The sequence below is a fragment of the Spermophilus citellus genome (genome assembly GCF_964194105.1).
Source record: "Spermophilus citellus genome assembly, chromosome: 8".
NCBI classification, from domain to species: Eukaryota; Metazoa; Chordata; class Mammalia; order Rodentia; family Sciuridae; genus Spermophilus; species Spermophilus citellus.
This window is the reverse complement of record NC_138189.1, coordinates 42,796,829-42,824,003: the sequence shown is the minus strand read 5'-3', so window position 1 is coordinate 42,824,003 and position 27,175 is coordinate 42,796,829. Positions and strand designations below refer to the sequence as shown.

General features: G+C 34.6%; 1 protein-coding gene across 1 annotated transcript; it reads left to right on the top strand.

Annotated features, from left to right (window-relative positions):
• Nucleotides 1-25,621, top strand: NMU (neuromedin U; the record flags this gene model as incomplete). The annotated part of the gene is made up of 9 exons (XM_081304322.1): nt 1-106; nt 5,663-5,721; nt 13,282-13,329; nt 16,962-17,021; nt 18,517-18,546; nt 18,652-18,702; nt 20,518-20,592; nt 23,859-23,912; nt 25,586-25,621. 9 exons carry the CDS (start codon nt 1-3, stop codon nt 25,619-25,621), a joined length of 519 nt encoding a protein of 172 aa, XP_081160448.1.
• Between the last annotated feature and the right edge of the window lie 1,554 nt (nt 25,622-27,175).

Below are 27,175 nucleotides of genomic sequence, written 5' to 3'. Positions count from 1 at the left end.
ATGTCGCGATCAACCAGCCGCCGCCCCGGGCCACCCCCGGGACAAGTGTTTGTGGTGTCCCCGCTCCTGCTGCTGCTGCTCGCCTGGTGCGCGGGCGCCTGCGGAGGTAAGACGGCCCCAAACCTCCCCGGCGCCCGCCGCCGTCCAGCAGGCGCGCTTCTCCGCGGCTCTCCATTGCTGTCCCCGCCGCTCGCTCTTGGTTCCACTGCCCTCCTTTCCTCTTGGCTTCTAGGACCTACCGTTCCCTAGTGCGCGGACCTCGCGGGTTCTCGCTCTTGACCACAGGCGCGAGTCGCTGCAGCTGGGCAGTGGGGTGGCTCGGCTCCGAGAGCGTCTGGGTCCTGGCAAAGATCTCCAGACACCGAGCAGGTTGCCGGCGGTGTAGACCTGAAGGGTGCGACTCACAGCCCATGGCCCATGGGTAACGGAAATTAGAAAAAATTCAAAAGCTTTCCCTTTCATTGCAATTATTGAAGGCGTCCGTGGTTGAGGCAAAACCAGAGTTTGACGCTACACTTGCTGTGGCAGAGGGGCTTGGAGTGCCCCCAACCTCTGCAGTGAGTGAGCTCGCGCTCTGTTCAGGTAATCCTGAGCAGCGACCAGGTCCATTCTAGCCAAGTAGAAAGGGGAAAGAGAGGGTTCTGTGTCTTGCAAATTTTCAGGCAGCAGGTCTGGAAAACGATTAGAAACTTTCTCACCACACAAAGTTAGAGACGCAATCCTGCAAGGCAGTGTACAGCCAAAGCCAGTGATGTAGCAGATGTGGTTTGATAACAATTGGGACTTTCGAGCTTGGCCTAGAGGAACCAAATAAGAAAGGCAGGTCAGGATGGAGATCTGAAGCTTTGGAGACGTGTCACTGGTAGAAAGATCATTTCCCTGATTCCCCTTTAAATAATAATAATAACAATGATAATAATAATAATTATTATTATTATCATTGTTATTATTATTAGGACTGAACCTAGGGGTGTTCTGTGAATGAGCTACATCTCCAGGGTCTTGCTGAGTACTCAAGGGTCTCACTAAATTGATGAGGCTGGCTTTGGACTTGAGATCGTCCTGCCTCAGCTGCCCAAGCAACTGGGATTACAGGCGTGTAGCACTAAGCAGGGCTATTTCCTTGATTCTCTAAAGATCACCTTGCCTCGTACTCTGGGGGTACTACCATTCATCCCTGAACTCTGGGGGCCCCTTCAGTGCCACTCCTTGTCCTATTATAGCCATGAATTCTTTGGGTTTAGCCTCAGGTTCTTTCAGCTTTCCTCTGTTCTTTTGTGAGTGTGGTAGAGGTGGGCTGACTGTTTTTGTCACTTTTCAAAACGTTGAGAACTTAAAATCACAATTGCAGGTATCTTTCAGAGCTCAGCCCAGCCCTCAATTAGAGATGGGGAAACAGAGGCTATTATTCTTTCCCTAATCTACTTATTTTTGTCCTCATTTCATTGTTTTGTTTTTCACTTTTCCGGAGGCCTTGGAGTGGGGGAGAGGAGTCCCTGACTGCAAAAGCAAGAGAGATTAACTGTGAAATGTAAGCTCTTGGATTTAAGCTAATTAGACCTAAACCTCCACCTAGGCAGTAGTGATGTGATATGACCTACACAAGGTAAATATTCCTCCGTTTCAATTGTAAGTTTGTTTTTGGAAAAATTAAGATGATAACCATTGCCTTCTTGAGAAAGCAGATCGTTTAAAAATATATATATATATATATATATATATATATATATATTTTTTTTTTCTTTAGTTGTAGATGAACCCAATGACTTTATTTATTTTTATGTGGTGCTGAGAATTGAACCCAGTGCCTCACACATGCTAGGTGAGCACTCTACCACTGAGCCACAACCCTAGCCCACAGATAGTTTTTTTTTTAAAAATTCTAATGTGTTATATATGACCACAGCATGTAATTCAATTCATATTACACAAATAGAGCACAAATTTTCATGTCTCTGGTTGTACACAAGGTAGAGTCACAGCAGATAGTTTTTAAAGTTACGTAAAGAAACTGTGCTTTCCATGCATGTTACAAACTATGTGCTTGCAGTGATTTTTTTTTTTTTTTTTTTTTTTTGTATCCGTGGGAGACAACTGCCTTGGGGAGTGGCCAGTTCAGGCTGCTGGTAATTGAGCAGTAACAATGGAAGGAATAATGGCTGCTGGTTCCTAAAAGGATAAGTCAGGTTTTTTCCAAAAGAGCAGATCTGCAGGCTAACTAATTGTCTAATGAATATCCTCAATATTTTTTCAAGCAAAAGAATGAGATGCCTCCTTGGCTACCTAGAGACCCTCTAGACTGTCCCTTTGTATCTTCATTCTCCTTCAGACCTGACTTAATAATAAAAACCTAATTTTATTTCACTAAAAATGTGCTGAGGTGGGGTTTGGGGAGAGGTCAGTGTGATCTGCCTTAGTCCTGAGTCCTAAAAGATGATGGTGGGGACGGGGGTGATGGAGGCCATATATAAGCAAAACCTGGAGACAATCTACCACGATCTATCATCATGTAAATGTAACTGGATATATCTAAAAACAACAAAACAAATGTCACAAAGCCAGAGGAAAATAATAGTGTCAATAAATGCAGCATCCTCAGCACAAAATGAATTAGCAGAGCATACATTAGCTAGAGAATGGACCAGCCACAGATTTAGGGATAGAGACAGTTCATTCATAGAACATTATTAAAAGAAGGAAATTTCCTATTTAAAAACCACAATTTGAATAACTGCAGCAAACAATCACTTGAATAGGCCTCTGACAATAAGTGATCAAATGTCCAAGACTAAATTCAGTCATGTCTTTTCTTATCTAGGTCCCTATTCACCAAATAATTCTTAACATTCAGTCAGTAGTAACAATTTCTCATTTTCTAACTCTGCACTAAAGTACCATTAATGAGAAAAGAAAGTTTGCACCATCTTTTAAATAATCAGTTATGTTTTACTAGATAGGCCTGTAGTATAAATATGTCAATTAAACAGATCAAAAACAGTAACAGTTTTTATGATACAGAAGATAGTGACACTGTGAAAATATGGAAATATTGTCCTGAATTCTGCTTTTTAAAAGTACTGTATAAAGCCCACATCAAGGTGATATGGGTTTAGTGTTTCCCCCAAATATTCTTGTGTTGGAACATTGGTCCCCCAGTGTGGCAGTACTAAGAGGTGTTGGGACTTTAAGAGGTGGGGTCTAGTGGGAGGTAGTTAGGTCATTGGCCAACATTGCCCCTGGAAGGGATTAAGGTAGAACTCCCTTTAGTTCCTGAGAGAATGAAATGTTATTTTAGGAAGCAAGACTGGCCTCTTCCTCCTCTCTGGGCTTTAGGCTTCCTCTTTTAGCATGTGATCACTCTTGCAGACACTCCCATCTATCAAGAGACCCTCAGAAGAGGCTGAATTGATAGGGCCACGTGATCTTGAACCTATAGCTTCTAAAAATTGTGAGCTGAATAAGTCTATTTCCTTTAAAATTACCCAGCCTCAAGGATTTTGTTATGGCCATGGAAACAGACTAATATAACCACTAATATCTTGGGAGGGAAATCACATCAACTCTAGTTAACAAATAGACAAAGAAAAATAATTCTCAAAAAAGAAAAGAAAAAGGAAAGATAATTCTCTCTTATGTTTGGGTTTGGAAACAGGATATTAGTGATGTTAAAAGGTCAGAACATGATTCACCAGACAACTGTAACTTTGGATATGTGTTTGTGGTAGGGTAAGATATTTATTAATGAGAAATATGTAAGATTATTTGTCTACTGTGAAAATGGATTCAGTCAGGACCTGACCCCATGACCTCTATAAATTATTTCTAATACTCAGTACCATATAACATATAATTAATTACTATTATTAATGTTATTAGAATGTAAATCAAATAGTAAAACCTCAAGATAAGACTTGACTACAAAGTGGTAGAATTCGTGGTGGGGGGTTGCTCTCCGGGTCTGTAGTGGGCCATACTGTGTTTGAAATCTGCCTCTGCTACATGTATATTTTAGTTGGCCTGGGGCAATTACTCAACCCTCTTTTCTTCCATTTCCTCATCTTAAAATGGGAATAATAACATCATCTATCTTGAAAGGTTGATATGAAAATTAAAGGACGTTTGAAATTCTTAGTATAACATCAGGCATCAAATAAATGATCGATGTTGATAGGTGCAATGTTAGTATTTGTTTTTTAAAAAAGTTCTCTTCTTTAGGACTATTTTTACAGTCAAATCATCTTTATTTATAAACTACTACAAACTGTAGTACAGTACATTTTCAGATATTGAAAAACCATGCAAATACATAGGCCAGAAGATTATTTTTTAAGTATTTAATTTTGCTACATTTTAAATCTCTAAAAATAAATTTAGCTAGGTATGGTCACAAGCCTGTAATTCCATCTATTCAGGAGGCTGAGGCTGGAGAATCACAAAATCAATGCCAGACCCTATCTCATAGTAAAAAATGGAAAAAGAACTGGGCATATAGTTCAGTGATACAACACCCCTGGGTTTGGTCCTGGGTACTGTAAAAGAAAAAAAGTATAGTTTTATTTTACAACATGTTTTCTTGTTTTAGTAAAGACAACTATATACATATAAGACCATAAATGCTAATATATTTAAGTATTAGTAAAAACAGAAAAAGCATTGAGATAATATTTATAATTTGCATAGTATGAATTAGAAAATTAAACTTATGGAGAAAAATGTTATTTTGGAAGATGTAAGCTAGATCATGTTTTTGTTTCAATAATAATTAAGGATCTAACAAATAATGTTTTTCTTTATTTTATAAGCAATGCTTTTTAAAAAGACCTTTAATATGATATAATTTATATACCATAAAATTCATCAGTTTTAAGTATGTAATTGAGTGATATTTTAGTAAACTTAAAGAGTTGTATGGTGGCTGGGGTTGGGGCTCAGTAGTAGAGCGCTTGCCTAGCATGCATGGGGCTCTGGGTTCGATCCTCACTACCACATAAAAAATAAGTAAATAAAATAAAGATATTGTGTCCATCTACAACTAAAAGAAATTAAAGAGTTATACAGTTATCTTGGCAAAGCAATTTTAGAATGTTTCCATCACCCCTAAAAATTAGTTGCATACATTTGCAGTTAATCCCCATCCCCACTCCTAGCACCAGGCAACCACCAATCTTTGTATGATTATAGATATAAATAAACTTTGCTGGACAATTTATATACATGAAATCATGTACTATTTGGTTTCTTACAAATAGTTTGTTTAACAGCACCATGTTCCTAAAGTTCATCCATGCTGTATGTATCATTAGTTCATTTCTTTCTTATGGCCAAAGAGGATTGCATGGTGTAGATATTTTGTTTATTTATTCCCCTGTTGATGATAGCCCTGTTGGGCTAATATGAATAATGCTTCTCTGAACACTCATGTTCAACTTTTTATGTAGACATGTAAGTGATTCATTCTTGAGAAGAATATCTTTATAGTATTATTAAAGTTTATTTTATGTCTTCTTTTATAAAGTTGAATGCTGAACTATCTAACTGAAGTTGGTGGTTAATGATGTACAGTGAAAAATGAGAAATAAAATCTGAAAAGTAATTATATACGGATATTTAATTTTAAAAGAAATACTATAAAATTAACATGTGGATGTAACTTGACTTTTAGGTGCTCCAATATTTCCTCAAGGATTCCAGCCTGAACAAGAACTACAATTGTGGAATGAGGTAAAGAATTATTCTCACACAAATTAGTGGAAACTTTAATCTTTGAAATTTTCATGGTAAAATCAAATAATGTAATTGAGCTTTGAGATAACTAAGATTTTTACCAACATTCCCATATAAGTATTGCTTTTATTAAAATAAAAGATGAAAAGAGGGGCTGGGGTTGTGGCTCAGCAGTAGAGCGCTCGCCTAGCACATGCGAGGCCCTGGGTTCGATCCTCAGCACCACATATAAATAAATAAAGATATTGTGTCCAACTAAAAAATAAATATTAAAAAAGATGGAAAGAAACAATCACTATAGTAAATGGTAAAGTAATAAGAAATTAAGTCCTAAAATAGGCTAACTATAATAAATGTGAATGTGCTAAAATATACCACTTAAAAAATGGTGATTTTAGGGTTTGAAATTTTTTTTTCATTATTGTTAAAGATCCAGAAGTAATTACATGTAAGAGTCACATTTTAAATAGGAAACAACAACAAAATCAGTCTAAGTATAAAATGATGAACTATGATATACCAAGCAAATATGAACTAAAAGAAAATCAGAGTAGGAATCTTAATATCTGATAAAATAGAATTCAAATGAACAAACCATCATAACACACAAATATTTGCTGATAAAAGAATAACATACAAGAAGGTGCAGCCTTATTAATGTGTACTACCAAAACCACCCCAATTTTTTAAAAACAGGTAAATCAACAATTGTAGTTGGAAATTTTAATACATCTCTCTCAGAAACTGATAGTTAAAGTGTATAACAGGCAGTGGATATATCAAATACCTAATTATACAATAGATGAATTTGAGCTATTAAAAAACTTACACTGGATAGTGTGCACATTCTTATTGAAAATAATTGGAGCATTAAAAGAAATAGAACATGTCGTAGAATAGAAAGAAAGTTTTCATAAATAGGAAGGGATCTGTCTTAGATTTTTCTAACCATAATATCATAAAATAAGATGTTAATAATGAATGTATAATTTTCATATCCCATCTGTTTGGAAAATAAGTAGCACTTTGTTAAATAATCCTGGGTAAAAAGGAAATTACAAATACTTAGAACTGAATGACAAAAACATTGTAAATCAAAATTTGTAGGCTAACACACATTAAAACATGTATAATATATATAATATCAATCTATCTACAATTTCTTTCCAACTATTGCTTTAACTATAGCCTAAAATTTAAAAAAAATGAAGATAGACAAGTTATAGACAACCCTGAAAAGGGTAGATGACCAAGAAAACTGGAGACTAAAAGTTTTTAAAGTATCAATTTAAAACTAATTTAAAGTATCAATTTAAAATTTAAAAATTTAAAGTATCAATTGAAAAATTGATTTTGGTGATAGTTACACATTTCTGTGAATACACTAAAAACTAATAATTAATAGTACATTTAAAATGGGTAAATTGTATGGAATGTGGATTGTATCTCAGTAAAACTATTACCAAGAATAAGTATTATAGTCAGTTATATGGCAATAATTTTGAAAACTTAGAGGAAATGGATAAATTCTTAGAAAAATATCTGATGCCAAAGAAAAGTTTACTTGTGATATGATAAACTCTGAAGAAACACTTTCTTTCCTCATTTCATTGGACACGCCCTGTGTACTGTCTTATACAGTCAGTGTTCTAAAGCTTCTCCATAAAGCATAAAACTTGCTCTAGAATTTGGATATACACCTTTTATCTAGTTAAGGAGTTTATTTCTTTTCCTATCTCACTACATTTTGAAAATCCTAAATAAACTTTGAACTAAGTACTTTGTGTTAATTGAAGAGAAGCAATATGCTTTTTCTCCTTTAGTCTACAGTTGTGATGAATTAAATTACTAAATTTCTTGCTCTCAGACTATTAAAACTAAAATAAGAGTGCAGAATAAGAGTGGGGAATAATACCAATATACAAGCATCAAGAGTCAGGCGTGGTGGCATGTGCCTATAATCCCAGATACTCAGGAGACTTACACAGGAGGTTCACCAGTTCAAGGATAGCCTTGGCAACTTAGCAAGGCTGTCTCAACCCTGTCTTCCTTTTACATAAAATCTTAGAAAGGACTGGGAATATAGCTGGGTGGTAGAGTGTTTGCCTAGTATGCATAAGGCCCTGGGTTCAATCCCTATATCACAAAACAAAAAGACAAAAAACAAAACAAAACAAAACAAAAAAAAAAACACAGCCAAGAATGTTTCTTTTCACCAGGAAAAAATAACAATATAGTTTAAAATATTATAATTGGCTCTGCAAATCTGTGAGTTCTGCAGCTACAGATTCAATGAACCATGAATCAAAAATAATTGAAGAAAATATTGGGTCTCCCTTTACCATGTACAGATATTTTTCTTGTCATTACTCCCTAAACTAGACAGTGTAACAACTGTTTACATAGCATTTACATTGTATTTGGTATTATAAGTAATCTAGAGATGATTAAAGTATACAGGATGGTGAGTGTAGATTATATGCAAATATCACACCATTTTATAAAGGGATTTAAACATTTACAGGTTTTGGTGTTGTTGGAGGATGTTGGAAACAATCCCCTAAAGATACTGAGAAACAACTGTGTATCATTTACAGTGGCAACAAAAACTATATAAATATTTAGAAATTAACCTAACCAAAATTATGCAATAAATTTATGTATAATTTTGTAGAATAAAATTCAGCTCTAGGGGCTGGGGTTGTGGCTCAGTGGTAGAGTGCTTGCTTCACATGTGTGAAGCACTGGGTTCAATTCTCAGCACCACATATAAATAAACAAATAAAAAAATAAAGTCCATCAACATTAAAAAATATTTAAAAAACAAATTCAGTTCTAATAAAGGAAATAAATGATTATGTGAATATATGGGGCAGCATTATTTATAATTTAGTATAATAAAGTATCAAATCTCCCCAAATTAATCAGTGTAAATCCCATCAAATCAAATCAATTCCAATCATAATAATTCCATTTAGGTTTCTTAAGAAACTCATAAGAGACTAGGAGTATAGCTCAGTGGTAAAGTGCTTGCTTAGCATGCATAAGGCCCTGGTTTGATCCCCAACACCAAACACACACACACACACACACACACACACATACACACACACAGCAATTTCTAAATTTAAACTAAAGTTGACATAGAAAAATAAAGATCTACAAATAGGGCTGGGGTTGTGGCTCAGTGGTAGAGTACTTGCCTTGCATGTGTGGGGTACTGGGTTCGATCCTCAGCACTGCATAAATAAATAAAATAAAGGTATAACTAAACATTTTTAAAAAGAGATCTACAAATAGCTAAGGGCATTTTAAATTCAAAGAGTTAAAAGTAGGAACTTAGGGCTGGGGATGTGGCTCAAGCGGTAGCGCGCTCGCCTGGTATGCGTGCGGCCCGGGTTCGATCCTCAGCACCACATACAAACAAAGATGTTGTGTCCACCGAGAACTAGAAAATAAATATTAAAAAAATTCTCTCTCTCTCTCACTCTCTCTCCTCTCTCACTCTCTCTAAAAAAAAAAAAAGTAGGAACTTTCCCTACCAGATTCTTAAGAATACTATAAAACTGCTGTAATAAAAAAATGTAAGGCAAAGCCACAAGAACAGAGAAATGATCCACTGGCATGGAGACTAGAGCTTGGAGAACACAACTGTCACCATCAGTACCCTGCAACATCCAATTGGCATTCACCAGCCCAGGGTTTTCCAAACTTAATAGTTTCTACTTATAGGTGTCCATGGGCTACCTGTGCTCAGGTGACCAGAAGTGCCCCCCAGCCACTGAGAGCAGCCCTCAATGGGTGACCAAGGGGAGCTGATAGATAAATACCTTAGCGGTCTCACCCACTCATTTGGGATTTCTCTGAGATGTGCTCTACGCTGTCTTTCAGAGTTCCCTAGACAGATTGTGCCCCAGTTACTGTGGTTAACCTGTTCAATAACATACCTTAATTGGGTTCCTTTTATTCTCTGTTTGGCTTCTCCATTCTTCTACCAATGTTTAATGAATCACTTCCCAAATTATCTACATTCATGCACATTCTTATCTCAAGGCCTGTTTCTGGGCAGAACCCAGGCTAAGACAGAAATGCTCACACACATAAGCTTAACCTACAACAAAAGTAACACCAGAACTCAATGGGGGAAAGAACAGGTTGTTTGGCAAATGCGGGTTGAGAAATTTGCTCACTGTATGGAGACAAATAAAACTGACACCTAATACAAAGATGAGATCCAGGTGGATAAACTATCTAAACATAAAAGGCAAGTTCTAGAGTTAATAAAAGATATTTTAGGAAATATCTTTGTGAGCTAGGGTCAGGAAAGACTTCTTAAATAAAATTTTAAATATAGATCATAATACCAAGAACATAATAAATTGAATTACATTAAGAGAAAAGTCTTCTTTCAATATGGAACTCTGGAAAAAAGTAAGAGCTTTTGAAGGAAAATACTGATAGAATTGCTTCTCTAGACCATTCAAGAATCACCATCAAATAAACTGGATAAAGACAGGAATCCAAAATAAAAATAGTCAAAGGATAAGAACAGATAGTTTACAAGCAAGAAAGTCCCAGAGCTCAACAAACATCTAGAGAGATGCTCAAACTCATTGGTAAAAATAAATGAAAACTAAGACAACAGTGTTATTTCCTTCTCATTAGACTGGCAAAAAAAAAAAAATAGAAATCGTTAATGGCTTATGTTCATAAGGATGTAAGGTATACAAACCCTCATGCATTGCTGGTCAGGGTGGCTTGCTAACTGGTGGAACCATCTGGAAAGCAGCCTAGATACCCCCACGATTTAGTATTCTGTCTTCTGGCTGAAGATATTCTCCATATGCAGAAGACAGCAATCCTACAAGGAGGTTGGTTGCAGCTTTGTTTGTAGTGGAAAGAATTGGAACCCAGCTGTCCATTCCTGGGGAGTGGATAGGTAATATATGATGGACACACATTATAAAGTTTTGTACACTAGTTAGAAGCAACAAACTAATTGTACATCCAGCACCATGGATAGATCCTGAAGTATACAGTTAAGTGAAATTTCAAAGAAAGAAAATACCATACATTTAGACAAAACATGTTTTATAAAAACATACAAAATTGTAGGATATACCTCAAATAAATCAAGAATTGCCTATGGAAGGATGGAATGGGAGTGAATCAAAATACTGAAATAATAAATACTAAAACAAGGCTAATGTGAGCTATGAACTGGGGAGAATACCCTTTGTACCTAGGCCACCTCAATGAAATACACAAGGGTAAAAGCAAGATAGAGAATAAATTCCTGGCTCTAAACAGTCTTTAAGAATATGGAAATTCATAAAGCCTATTATGAGGGTCTTTGCCTTGGTAGAAATATAAAACAAGATGAAGAACAATTGAGACAAGAGATAATAATGTATAATACAGAAACATTTATTTTGGCTTGAAATCATCTATTTTTCCATAGAAAATCTTTGGAAAAATATTTTAGACAATATTGCTGGAAGGAAACTTAGAGTGGTTAAAACAATAAATTATCAAATAGAAAAAGATATTTAAAGAAGATGCTTAGATCATATAGTTAATTTTTCTGCTGGAGGTTTTAAAAATTATAGAGCTATTCAGACACTAGAAAAACATACTTTCCTGACCTTATACAGAGACTGAACCATTTTCACATAGCTTCAGCAATGATCTTTCAGAGTTCTCAAAAGCACTTAGGGGTCCTTGAAACCCTTAGAGCCATAAGCTGAATGCCCAAATGGAAGGTAGGCAAGCAGTATTGCTGTACCTTTCAAAAAAAAAAAAATAAGAACAAAGACTGGGAAGCTTTGCAATGACTTCCTAATTTGATTAATTAGGCTTTTAGAAATTCTGATGTTTTTACTCAAACAACATTGAGGCACTGATTCATTAGTGCTGAGGTTCGAGCATTCTCTGTTCTTGGACACAGACCACCTCAGAGATGGGCAGCCAGGGTTGTGAGTGGACAACATTCCCTTTGAGTGTTAATGTCTTCAGATACTTCCGCACCACCAATGTTCCAGGAGGAACCACGTTCTCCTATCCAACTAAAGCAAAGGCCACATAGCTGGAGGCAGTTTATTAAGCTTTGGTCAAAATTCAGAGCTTAAAAGAGCATCTTTTGGGTTTTCCCTCTCAATTGACACTCTCTCTCTCTCTCTCTTCTATCTCTATCTCTATCTCTATCTCTATCTCTATCTCTCTCTCGAAAATTCAATTCAACTTAATTGAAGAATTTCTTAAATATATATTTTTAGTTGTCAATGGACTTATATTTTATTTATTTATATGTAGTGCTGAGAATCAAATCCAGTGCCTCACACATGCTAGGCAAGTGCTTTACCACTGAGCCACAATTCCAGCCCCAGCTGAAGAATTTTTATTGGACACTTATTCTGGACAAGTCATATTGACCTTGCCTCAAGAAGTTGATCATGTGTGGTGTGCTGATCATATAAGAAACATATAGTTTAGGACACGATCAAGTTGGCAGCAGTAAGGAGCTTGAGAATTTTATGACTGAAAAGTGTGATAATCTGCCCCCTTTCAGTTTGGTGTGAAAATGCAAATTAAATTAAATTGATCAACAAAGGATTGTGGGATGGGAAGAGGTCTCTGAGATCTTATGCCATAAACAGGACTCAACTTAAATCACTTCAGACACAAAAGAATCAGTGCCATTTTTTCCAGTGCCATCTGAAAAGGTCACTAAAGAAATAAGTACCATAAGCAACTCTTGAAATCCAGCATAGTGTTCAAATTCTCAGCAGTGTTTTTGATTGATAGAAATCTCTAATACTATAAATTAAAGTCTCAAATTTTTCTCTTTATAATAAAAGCTGAGAACAGATAGTCGCCAACCATAGTTCAACAAATATTTGTTATAAAATAGAACTCTTATCTAATGCTGATTTCATGGTGGAGAGCTGGTGGATTGTTCATGGGGTCCTAAGAGTATTTCCTGCATGTGTGTCATGCAATTATCATGTTAAGTTTTAGGTGACAGGGCTGGGGATGTGGCTCAAGCGGTAGCGCGCTCTCCTGGCCCGGGTTTGATCCTCAGCACCACATACCAACAAAGATGTTGTGTCCGCTGAAAACTAAAAAAATAAATATATATAAAAAATTCTCTCTCTCTCTCTCTTAAAAAAAAAGTTTTAGGTGACATTGGATTCATGTATAATAAAGAACAGTAACCAAGGATGCTCAATTTTTGAGGTCATTCTTTAGTCACTTCTCACATTTCCCAAGCTTAACCAGAAGTTCTTGCCCTCAATGTTTGAGGCATCTTTATACTTTCTGGTGATTCCTATCAACTATTCTTGGGGCTGTATACCCCCGTGGCTGGGTGTGAGACTTGGGCAAATCCCAATTCCAGGACTTGCTGCATAAAGTTTTAGGCATTTCTCTCTTCCATAGTCAGTATTCTAAGCTGTCTTGCAACTTTGATCACTGTTTTGTATATAACTTGACTTTGTAAAATCCGTTTTCTACTCTTTTCTATTTCCAGGATATAACTGACATTTTTGTTTTCTACAGATAGATGATACTTGTTCATCTTTTCTGTCTGTTGATTCCCAGACTCAGGTAATTTCAATTGCAGGTATTTGGTAACAATGTAGGCATTTATGTAGTGTTGAAATTATCTACTTCTGTCTTTGGACCTTTATGGATTCATCAAAACATGTCAACATATTAGATATTATTACATCACCTGCAGGTAATAAACAGTACTATGTGCTTGTGTTTTGAAATGCTTGGGCTTTTATCTCTAAATAAACTAGATTTATAGATAATGTACATTTTGAGAATTGTGGATTTTCAAATTATAATGCTAATTTCAGCATCAAATTCTGTGTTAAATTTAAAATACTCTCTTGCTGTATTAGAGGGCTAAAATTCTATCCCCAGTTGAGTCTGAAACCTATTGATAAAATTACTATGAGTCAGGCTTTTGGAAATTAAAGTTTTATCATTATAACTTAAAACTCAATTTGAATGTGGCTTTAGATCTAGTGCCAAGTGTGTTTGTCCCCAGATGTAAACTTGCCTGCAAGTCTCAGGCTATTGCTCTGAATCTCCCACCAGAGTCAGGTTCTCATCCTCAGAGCTGACACCAGCCAAAGCACTGGTTCCCTACCAAAAAGGCTGAACATGCCCAACATCCCCTACCCAATTCACTCATCAGCTTGCTCCTCTTCCATGGGAGTTAAGCAGGGATTGCAGTCAGAGGCCAAGAAGGCTAGTCCAGTTTCCCTACATGGAAACAGGAGGGAAATAAGTGCATTCTCCTTACATGATCTGTGCTGGATGTGCTGTTCCTGCCTGAAGATCCATGTCTGAGAGCAGAGAGAGGACAGTTCATCTAATTGTCTTGACCTTCCTAGTCCCTATCACTGGCCTCCTGATCAAACACTAGTATGTTTCTGGTTCAAACTTCCTACATACTCCTGCCAAAGGGCCCAGGCTGTCATTCACACAGTCCTTGTAGATAGCTGTCATGACTGGTGTAGAGAATAGTCTTGTGAAGTGCTATATTTTACCTAGCTCTGCCCAGTCCCCAGGCTAAGAAGGATCACCTGCAGGAAGTTAGAGGTATTAGGTGGTAAAGCAAGATTAGGATCACAATAGGTGGCTTTTTATTCTTTTTCTTTTCTTTCTTTTTCTTTCTTTCTTTCTTTCTTTCTTTCTTTTTTTTTTTTTTTTTTTTTTTTTTTTGATGTGTGTATGCACTGGAGATTGAACCCAGGAGCACGTTACCCAAAGAATGTTTACAGATGTATAACATGAGATGGATATTAGCATATAAGTGTTTCTGTTGTATGTAAAATTCAGAAACATCTTCAGAATCGTTTTTATATTTGAAGTACCAGAAGGGTGAATTTCAAAGCCACTCACTTTAAACCCCCATCAAGATAAACCAACCTTTTATTGGTTTCAGTTCTGTGTAAGAAGAGCTTGGTAAATTTGCTACTCAATATTTTACATTTACAATGCAAATTGTATTGTATTTTGCTACATTTTAAAAACATCATTAATTTTCACCATATTATTTTATTACTTATTGATTATCTGAACAGTGCTTTAAAGTGGTTTTGCCAAATAGAATATAAAAGATTTTTAAGGCCTATAAATTAAAAATAAAAGAGTAAAAATTTTATATATAAAAAAATCCTTGGGGCTAGGATTGTAGCTTAGTGGTCAAGCACTTGAATAGCAAGTGTGAGGCACTGGGTTTGACCCTCAACACCACATAAAAATAAATTTTAAAAAGGTATTATACCCATCTACAACTAAAAAAGATATTTAAAAATTTTTTTTATAAATCCTTGAAGAATGTTTGAGAATAATGGCTTCTTATAAAGGGAACTATAGCAAATGCATTTGTTTTTAAACTTTTCCAGTCAAATTCAATCTTATTGGCAAGCCTCATCTGGCCTAGAAACCATTTTCTAAGGAGAAACAACTTACATATGTAATTTTACTTTTAATGTCCAAATATTTTTGTTTTACTGCCTTATATTTTGCATTATTTCTATTATTTTATGGACCATAAAAGGTGCTTTAGGGATTTTATTTCCAGATTTCATGGGACGACCTGAGAGGGAACAAGTGAGAAAGGATGTATCGATGTTCACGTAACCATTTTCTCTTGTTTGACTCCCAACTGCCCAGGCTGGGGATGTAGCTCAGTGGTAGAGCACTTGCCTAGCTTGCCTGAGCCCCTGGATTCAATCCAGTACTGGGGATGGGGAGCGGGGCAGATAGGAAACATTAGCTCTTAACTACAGGTTTAACAGATAATGCCATTGCAGCATAGGAATATCAATAGGTCAGGCCACACTCTAGTGAAAACTAGCCTTTCATGGGAGTGGACAAGTGATAATCTCTTAGAACCCACTTCCTCTATCCATGAGAATAGCCATTGCTGTCCAGTGTACCTCACTCTTGAGTTTTAAGGACTGAATGCAATCCATGTATAAGAAAGTGTTTGTAATTTATTGAAACACTATAAACATAAACCATTTAATATTATTAATAAATAGCTCAACAACTTGCATGGCAGGCAAACAAATGAAAAGAAGAGAAAAGCAGGCCTCCAATGCCAGGAAGGACACACAGAGATACTGTGTCCTGACTCTCACTGTATCTCTGACCACAACCACCCATGCTAAGTGTGCGCTGTATTTCCAAGGGTGAGAATATTGGCGGCTGCAAACAACTTTTTACATCTCTTCTAATCAAGAGTAACTGTATCTATAAATCAAACCTAAGACTTTTACTCACCTTTAATCCTTCCAGGAACTCCCTGCAGTGATGTCACCCCTGATTCCTGGCTTAAGATACTGAAGTTTAGAGAGATTAGGTAACCAGCCCAGGGCAACACAGCTATTAAGAGTAGAAATGGAATTTGCAGTGCTGTAGAGTTACAGGCTGCCCACATCCATAGTTCATGATTTTAACCACTAATTATATTGCCCCCGATTGTCCCAGCTCTTTATTACTTCCAAAATGCATTTATTAAGCAATCAATTGTCTCCTGGTATACTGTGCTAGATCCTGTGCAGTGCAGGTTTTGCCCCTGCTTGTCCGTTTGTGCTACTCCTTACCACACCCAGCTGGCTGCTAACCACAAAGAGCCCTGCCCTACTTCTGAGCCCAAATGCTTTGACAAACCTGATCCTGGTGAGTGCAGTCAGCAAGCTGGAAGGGTGGTACTCAGATTAAGGGCACCACACATGGCTGCTTCTCCTCCTTTTCCCATTGTTTGGTAGCAATTGCAGGATTTTCAAATTAGCCAATAATGAGTAATCTTCAGCAAGGCTCATGGCTTTGGCATGTAGATGCACTTTGCTACAAGCTGGGCAGACTAATCCCTATTTGGCACTGCCCTGGTTACTGTTAGTCATAGAGTTTCATGAGAGCAAAAGCTGAGAACTATGTAACTGGACCACAGTGGAGGCCTTAACCAGTGTGTATATCCAGCCTTTTTTAGTTGTTGTTGTTGCTGTTGCTCTGATCAGAAGGAAGAAGGAAGGTTTTACTTTTAACAGTCAAGTTTTTGTAATGAGACAAATCAAGGGATTCCAATAGAGTTCTGGTGGCCCACAGCAAGAATTCTTTACTGGGTAGCTAGAATATTCTTGTGCTCCTAATATTGTGAGTTACATCTTCTCTGCAGACACTGTGCAAGCAGATACATTTTCTCATTTTCTTAGGCATCCACTGCACTGAAGGAGTTTTGCTTTATGGTGATGGGAATTCTACCAAAGCCCCAGGTAAGGTTGAAATAGGGTTTTGGTTTTTTGGCAAAAGAAACATTGCCTAAAAAATTCTTGGACTTCCTCTTGGAACAAAGTATGCCCGTTTTGGAAGTATTCCAAGAGGAACTAGAAGAGGAAACATTGATTTCTTTGCATAAGAAAAAAATACTTTGGTTTGTCTGTTGCCTGATAATTTAGGGTCATGTTAATGGAGTTTAGAATCACCTAATTGAGAAATTATATGCCTCCCTCAATTATAAAATGTATTCCAGTCTGATGGGAGAAATTTGTGGTCATATTGGCTGTATTTTTCTCCCTGACTCATACTACAATTGGAGACCAGATGCATCTTTCTAAGCTGCCAAATATGTCTTATGGTTCAGAGGTTAGGAGATTGTACTTCTTTAGCGAGTAGAACACTAGGAATGCAAAAGCAGGGTTGGGGGGGCCGTGTAGCTCAGTGATACTCGCCTAGCAAAGTATAAAGTCTTGGGTTGAATCCCCAGCACTATCAAAATAGAAGGAAAAAAAGTAAAAATAGCAAAATCACATTGCCAATGTCAGTTTGAAAATTATAGTCTTACTTTCATGTCCTGGTTTCTTATATAAATGATTTAATCATTCTGGGAGAACTTTTTGTCCTAAGGCAAGATAGATAAGAACTTAAGTAAGCATAAGCACTATGCCTCATTTTCTCTTCCATATCGTAGGAAAGGATTGAAATTATTTTAGAACTACTATATTAAAGATAAAATCTTGAGTTTAAAATTACATTTTTCATGAGTAACTAATTTAACCTGTGATCATTGGTGCACTCTAATGTGTATCCCTTGCATATACAAAGATTCAAAGAAAGAAACCTTGATGGTTTGACTGTTATCTGAAACTCTAGACACAACTATATATTATCTATTATTTTTAATGGTGGCATTTTCCAAAAAACTTAACTGACTTTTTTTCTAATAAAGATAGAAGGAATGACAAAGGTGTGTATCCATCCTTTTCCTTTTGTATTAAAAAAAAACAACAAGAAAGAACAATAACAACAACAAAAAAGAAATTTTATGACTCTTAAAAACAGACTTTTGGAGGGGGAGAAGAATTTAGAAAAGCTTATAGAAGAAAGCAAAATAACTCATAATCTTATTATTCAGTCATAACAATGACAAGTATTTTGATACGATTCATTTGGTCCTTTTCTCTGGATATTCCATCATGTAATTATATCATAATTTCCCTTTCCACCACATTGAACATGTAGGATGTTTCCAGTTTTTACTCTTGTGAATAATGTTGTAAGGATTGCTGTTCACATCTTTCTTTATGAACAGTATTTATTTCCCATTTATTTGTAGAGTAACTGATACTTATTTCAGTTTTATATTTTATATGTAATGTACATCATGTTTTTTAAAAAGTATATGGTCTAATTGTGTAGCCTATTGTAAATTTTAAATTTATAAATAATTTTATAATATCTAAGATAATGATTATATATATTTTTCAATAGGAACAAGATGAAAAAGATAATGCTAAACGGGTAAGGTGATTTTTATAAATATATATAATTAGAAAACAATTTTAAAAATCCACTGATTTCCACTGATTTTTTTTATGTATTACTCACTGTTTTTTCTTTAAACAGTTCTTATTTCATTATTCGAAGACACAAAAGTTGGGCAATTCAAATGTTGTGGTAAGTTGGAGAACTACTTATTATTATTAGTCTAATTAGTATTTGTTAAAAGAAAGCATATGCTTTTGCAATTTATCTAATATAACTTGATCAAAATTCAGATTTCTTACTTTAAAAGCTTATTATGTCAGTGAGAATGGAAGTCAGTATTTACTATACATTTGATTTATTTTACATGTCAACAACTACATGTACATTATATTCATTCATTCATTCATTTAACAGTTATTTATTGAGTATCTACTATGTGCTAAGTAAAGTTTTAAGTCTAGAAATATAGCAGTAAGCAAAACAACATTTAAAAAAGAAATCCCTTCCCTCCTGGAATTTACAGTTTATGGAGGGAAAAAAAAAAAACAAGAAAAGAAAGAAATAAAACATTATTTTGGATGGTAGTTGATGCAAGGAAAAATAGTTTTATCCAAAGCTTTGTAATAATTATTTAAAAAGAGGATTAAAAATCAAAATGTAATTAAATATAACTAGAAATATCCTCTTCTATATGTATAATCCTTTTTCCTTATCAATCATTGGACATTTAATGGGAGAATTTATAAAGTTTAGCCAGAAACCAGTAACATGAAATTAGTTTAGTCCAAACTTGTGTGTTTTCAGTGGTAGTTTTTCTTTTTATTTGCATGGATTAAAAAAAAAAAAAAAAGGCTGAATGGGGCTAGGGGAAGCTCAGTGGCAGAGTCCTTGCATGAGTGATACCCTGAGTTTGATCCTCAGCACCACAAATACACACACACACACACACACACACACACACACACACACGTAATAAATAAATGTGCACATGTAAATTTAAAACTCAGTTTTAAGTGTTTATTGCATGGAATATTCTGACATATGAGCACTTGAAAAAGAGAGGTCAGACTGGCTATACACCTAATACAAGTTGATTTCATGAACAGATAGCCATATGTAGGGCTTAAGGTAATCCATTTGATAAGCAATTTTAAAATTAGTGAGAAGGCTGAAATTGATCCGTATACCTTAGAAAAAATGCAACCATATCAGGCAACTTTGGCTCAGCTGTATTTTCATTATCTTCCCCTTGGCATCTTTACCTTTTTAGAAAATATATCTTAGCCCCATTTTTCACCATCAACACATTGTCATTTTCATGTCCCCAGTGTCTCGCTCCATATGTTTCCATTTTAAATATGTAATTTCTAAAAGGTTGCTAGATAAGTGTAAATTATAACCTTCCAGTAAACATGCTCATCATGGAAAACTGATATTCACAAGTTGGTTTCATCTGGACCAAATTATTTTGAGTATGTCTAGAAGCCGACAGATGGCCTTTCACCTCCTCTTTTTAGAGATGAGGTGAGGGGCTTTACTTGGCAGTTGAGGACAGAGCTGAGGCCCTCAAGAAGCTGTGTTTCAAATAAAAATAAAAATCTGGGGCTGGGGATGTGGCTCAAGCGGTAGCGCGCTCGCCTGGCATGCGTGCGGCCCGGCTTCGATCCTCAGCACCACATACCAACAAAGATGTTGTGTCCGCCGAGAACTAAAAAATAAATATTAAAAATTCTCTCTCTCTCTCTCTCCTCTCTCACTCTCTCTTTAAAAAAAAATAAATAAAAATCTTATTCCATCTCTTGGCCTTTTCATCCCAGTTCTTTGAAGTGCTTATAAAGAGCTGTCTTAAATAACATCTTTAATTTCCTTTTTTATGGGGGTGGGGGTTCTGGGGCAAATATAATCAGTAAAACAAAAACAGAGCAAAGCAAAGCAGGAAACCTTCTGTATGCCCAATGCCGACAAGCCCCTGAGCTCATGTCGTGTGTGTTCATGTCCTCTCAGTCATCTGTCGTGCATCCGTTGCTGCAGCTCGTTCCTCAACTGCATGAGAGAAGAATGAAGAGATTCAAAGTGGACGTATGTAACACCCACTGCATGTTTGCTTTGCCACTCTGAATTCCCAGTGTGGTGGTTTATGAGATGCTTTTGTTCAGGATAAGCAGCATGCATACGCTGGGCTAGCCACCAGGTGTGTGCAGGTGTGTTCATGCTGGGGAAGGGAATTCTTCAATCCCTGGCGCACCCTATGGTCTGCCCTTTCTGAGCCAAGCTCCCCAGGTGAGGCAATCTGGGTTTACACTCCTTCATGGCCCTCCCAATGAGAAAACCTGTTCTTGGTGTAGGAAAGGACACTGCGGGGTGTCTAGTCTTTAGGAATAGGGGAATAAATAGAATAAAATGTACTGCCCTTTGCATTCGTGTTGGCACATAGCTAGGACAGCACATTTCTTATCCAAGTATTAAAAATGTTGATAGGAGTAAAAATTATGAAATATACAGATCATAAACTGAATGTACATAGTTTTTTTCCACAATTAACAAAATTTGATCTAAATTCTATGTGTAAGATGAATATATAACTGAATTAACATATTCTTAACTAGAAACTGTGGAATTTTTAACTAATGTTTAAGAAGAACCTAAATGTTTTTCAATGCTGAAAGTTCCAAGGTAATATTTTTAAGGAATGCCTCCTATCATTGCAACACATTATAATTTTCTCCTTATATTATCTCATTTTATTCTTTTGGGAATTCTGTTAGTATTTACATAAGTACTGTTATTTTAGTTTATAGAACAATTTAGAATAAAGGAGTTCTCCCAGATCAGACTAGAAAGACAGATTACATAGTCTTCTGACCTTTAATCTAGGCAAATATTTTTTTCATCATGATATTCCCTTTATAATTTAATTTTAGATACTTTGGTTATTTTATTGTTAAATGGCATACTTTACTATTAAAAGATGAATTCAGGTCAAATTTTTCCTAATTTCAATACCATATCTACATTATTCTTCTCAAAGTGTTATCTAAACTTCAGATACTTTAAAAATAATCATATAGTGTAGGCAAACTACAATTGTCTCCCTAAATTCTTCACATTTTAATACTAGGATTCCATTAAAGACAGCATCTGCCACTAATTTTAAAGAGAAATGTAAGAGAGAATGTAGTTGCCCTTCAAATTTTAGAATTTCCAGAATGAAAAACAAAAACGCAGTTCTCATTGGACTTCCTAAAAAGTAATATATGCTTTTTAAACTTTTTTTAACCTTTTATTACCCAAAATGTTTGCTTAACTTAGAAATAGTGTAAAATTTAAACTTTAGATCCGGTTTCTTAAAATACACCAACAATTATTAATTTAACAACTTTACTTCAGTGTTTTTATTTACACATCCAAAGATAAACATTCAGTGTTGTGGCTGGTTGAACCCATCTATCCATCCAGACAACTGGCTGAAGAGGTGAACTCGCTGACTGAATAATCTATACTATCAGATCCTCAAAGTATTTTGCAGTAAGTCAAGATTCCTGGGAACCTATGATTAAAAAGAATGTAAGAGATGAATTTTTTAAAAATGCAATAGTGTTAACTATGCTGCCTAAGTTACTTAACATATTGATTTTTTTTTTTTTGTGGTGCTGGGTATTGAACCCAGGGCTTTGTGCATGTGAGGCAAGCACTCTACCAACTGAGCTACATCCCCAGCCCTAATGTATAGATTTTGATAGTGAAATATTTTGAATATTTGAAGAAAATGAATTTTCAAATCTTTGTATTCAAACACTTTTCTTGAATTTTGATTGCCATCTTCATGTCTTTATCCCTGACTCCCAAATTTTGCTCTATCACCAATGAAAAGAAAAAAAAAACTATGAGTTTTACATTTGAAAGTTTTAAATATTTTATGCATTTTAATTTGTTCTACCTTTTTCTCTTTAATATAATAGTCACAAGAATTTTTCTCATGTAGGCAACTAAGTAGTTATGTATATATTCTTAAATACTAATTTTTAAATCTTTAGTAGTTTTGGGGGGTTACAGTAAAAATGAGAATTAAATTCAATATTGAGAATTTAAGATGCATTTATTATAAATCAAAGATTTCAGAATTTAAATAAATATCAAAGCCATTTCTTAGAATTTAAGATTATTATTTACTTATGGAATATTTGAAAAAAGTCTTGATTGATAAACTTTATATTGTCATTCTGTTAATATTTTTATAATCAATAATTGTTAATGGAAATAGGAAGCTACAAACCAATTTTATGGAAACCATAATTGTTAAAGATTTTTCCATTAAGTTTGAAAGGACATGTTTAAGAAAAAAAAACACACAACAAAACATACCCATTATGAGTAATTCTTTTTTTTTTTACTACCATTCTGTACAAATAATTCAATTAGGAAAATCTCTTCTAAAACATCATTGAATAAACATGGTTTTCCAAAGATGTCCTTCAGTTTCAATCTACATAACTATATAATTATTGTTTTGACACAATTCTGGTTAATATTTATATTTTGAGGGTTTTTTACATATATATGAGTATATATGTATATGTCTTTAGTTGTAGATGTACATAATACATTTATTTTATTTTTTGATTGCCATCTCATGTCTTATCCCTATCTCCCAACTTTTGCTATATCTCCAATGATAACACAAAATTTATTTTATTTTTTATGTGGTGCTGGGGATTGAACCCAGTGCCTCATGTGTGCTAGGCAAGCACTCTACCACTGAGCCTCAACCCCAGCCCATATTTTTTGGTTTTGTCACAATTATTATTTATATTGTTTCTCATTCATGTATAACACATATATTTTATTTTACGTGTTTATTTCTTTACTTATATTTTTTTGAGACAGGGTATTGATATGTTGCCCAGGCTGGCCTTGAACTTGTGATCCTCCTGCCCTGTCCTCCCAAGTAGTGGGATTACAATAACATATATTTTAAAGAAATTATTTTATTCTCTAACAAAATGGTGAAAGGACATTTTAAATATAATTAATAATGATATGCCTGACAGCTACCTTTCTACCTGCTGATGAATACATGTACAGTTGACAAAATTCCTGAAAAATAATGTGTTATGTTGATAAGAAAAATATTTTTTTGATATAGTATTCTGATGATACTGCTACTTGTTGAAATTTTTCAGGAAATAATATGATTCTCTACTGATATTAATTATTTACTCAAGTTCTTGATGCCCTCTGTGTTTATAATAGTTAAAAGTAACTTTGAGCTTCACTATGCTCTTTAGAAGAATTTTCACTTATTTTTAGCGTTATTTGATTTGTAATGCCCTCCTCTTTTCTTCCAGGAAGAATTCCAAAGTCCTTTTGCAAGTCGAAGTAAAGGATACTTTTTATTTAGGGTAGGCACATGCTGTACTTTTTTAAAGTCAATTAATATCAAAGTTAAAAATACTTCTCACTGTACATTTAATTAATTCATAAGTTTTAAAGTGTATTGATATTTGACATCAGATGTTACAATCTGACATTCACTTCTGTCAGTCTTATTACTTCTATGCTACAGCATATTTAATCTTTACTCTGATTCACTACTCATACTCATAAATGCCTCAAATGACATTCACCTACTTAATAATTTAATTCCATAATATTTCATACATAGGATATAAATGTCTTAAAGACACATTGTTCCTTAAGTTCCAAGGAATCATCTGCTAATTTTTTTAATTTTTATTCTTTTATTTGCTAAATTTCTGATGAAGTATATTGGAAGATTTATGACTCACAAATTTTTAAAATTCAAAGACTCAACTACAATAGTTTCTGTAAAGAAAAATTGTGATTGTATTTCTCATTTTGTAAAATACTATGATTACATTTCTCATTTTGTATGGCCAAATTTGTGTATGAAATGTGGGTTTCTTTCTAAGAGCTATACTTTCTGAAATACTTGCTCCTTATTACATTACCAGAAAAATTTGATTAATTCATTCAACAACAATTATTGTACTTCTACTGGGGATGGACATTGTACCAATGCATGGGAATAAAAACAGAATTAAATTCCCACACCCTAGGAATTTATAGTCTAGTAGAGGAAATAGATAAGTAAACAAATATAAAATATAGTCATCCTTTAGTATCCAACCTTAGCACATCTTCCTATATATTATAAATCATCTCTAGATAACTTATATCACCTAATACAATGTAAATGAAATGGAAATAGTTGTTATATTGTTTAGGGAATAATGACAAGAAACCCAATTCAGTATGTGTTTACTATAGATGCAATTTTTGCAAGAAATATTTTTGGAGGTGGTTCATAGGAAGGCTGACTGTATTATGTTAAGTACATCTTAAGTCTAGGGGATGTAGAGTAAAAAAAAAAAGAAAGTGGGAGAGATACATAGGAATCTTCATGGGCTGATTTCTTCAGAAATCAACAGAAATTGCTTGATGAAATATTTAGCTGAAAATTTTCAACTTTACTTTGAAAACTAAGCAGGTAAAGGAGGCCATAGGGTAAGATTTGTATTTTGGAAAATAATTCTAACAGCAACTTGGGAGGGTAGATTGGATGAAGGAACTACATCGACAGCAGGAAAACATAATACTAAATAACTGTGACTTCAGTAAGTTAATTTTGGTTCATATCAAATTAAATTCCAGATCATTTTTTCTAAAAATTTGGCACCATCAAGGAAATGAACAAAAATCAAATGGGAGATATGATAAATTATGATATAATGGTGTATTAAGAATTATAATGCAAAAATAAATAAATAAAATAATTAAAAAATCAAATAGTATGTAATTTATTGTTGGTCTTAAGCAGCTTTAACAGCACCTTAGAATTTGTTAGAAATATAAACTTGGGGGCCCACCTCAGACTTAGAAACTCCAGCATGGGGTCCAGATGTCCCATTTTTGCATTGTCAAAAGCCTTCCAGATGACTCTGATGTACATTAAATAAACTTTCCTCTATCTCATTATGATCTATCAATATTCTATGAGTATTAGCTTCCATTTGTAGTTTCACTGATTTATTTCTAATTTATTGTTTTTCAGCCACGTAATGGAAGAAGGTCAGCAGGTTTTGTTTAAAATGGTATGTGTTTTTGAAAAAAATAATAGATAAGTAAATAATAAAAATGAAATGTTGGTATATGTTTCACAGTTCAACCTAATTTGAAAATTTCTGTTGGTTTCAAACATTGACAAATTAAGCTATATTCAATATATTTCTATTATTTGATTGTATGCATACACTAATATTTTATATAAATGCTACAACTATAGGGGCAATGAGGGTTTTAGAAAATACCAGTATTTTAGGTCCAGATTTGCTTTGCCCATCATATTCTTCAGACAGAACCACAATGGTAATCATCATGATTGGTTTTGGAGACATCAGCCTTGGCATATTTTATTGTGAAAGTAGTATCATGCAGAGAGGGCATTCTTACTGTGGTAGTCAGCATCCATCATGATGGACCAGGATTTACAGACTGAATTCATTTCCATCCTCCAGATAACTTACATCCAAAGAATCTTTATAAAAGCTTATAATGTAATGGTTTCTAGGGAATTAAGAAAATGTAGAAAGACATGAGAACATAATTTCTACTTTGGTATTTTCATAGTTCCTATCTCAGTATGGAGCACACAATAGAAACTCAGTAGCTAGTAGCTGGTGGGATTAACCAATATTTATTAAACATGTAAGGACAGTGGCTGGTGACTAGCCCCATAAATTTAAAAAATATATTAATCCTAATATCTGTGTGGGGGATGTACTGGGGATTAAACTCAGGGGCACCCAACCACTGAGGTATATCCCCAGCCTTTTTGTTTGTTTTTTGTTTTAGTTTTTTTTTTTTTTTTTTTTAAGACAGGGTCTCACTAAATTATGTAGGTTGGCTTAGAATTTGTAATCCTCCTGCCTCAGCCTCTGTGACACTAGGATGATAGGCATTTGCCAGCATACCTGGCCATAACATTTTATTAGACTATAAATTTTGAAATCAAACTGAAATACGGATTGATAAATGTATAGCACAGAAATATAGAATTTATGTAATAGTAAATTCAGATTCTTTCCTGAATATATTTTTTGCAAATATTTCATTTATATTAGCTTAAGTATGTTAAAGTTCTTAATATTTTCTTCAAAGAAACAAAACTAAAACACATTATTTCTACCTAAAGAACACATTGACACCAAAATCACACAATATTTAGGGGGAAAAGATAAGGAAAATACTGTATATTAGATCTCAGGAGACTTTGTCAAAGTCCTATTTAGTGAAAATTTCAAGGCCTAGACTAAGCAAGGAAAAATTAATACATTAAGGATTTAATTCATTAAGTCAAGAAAAAATAGTAAGATGAATCTCAGGAAAACAGAAGGAAGAAATAACAGAAGTTAAAATGTAGCAAAGTAGAAAAATTGATAGGCATAGCAAAAATCTGATTTTTCAAAAGAAAAAAAAAAAGCCTATTTAACCTAACCAATCTAGAAAGGGGCAAAACAAATATCTCCCGTCAGACAAATATTAACTGATAATAGTAAAAAATATACAAACTGAAGAGCAGCTGGGAAATATCTCAGATACCATATTATTACACTATGACAATATAATTATAGAAATTTATATA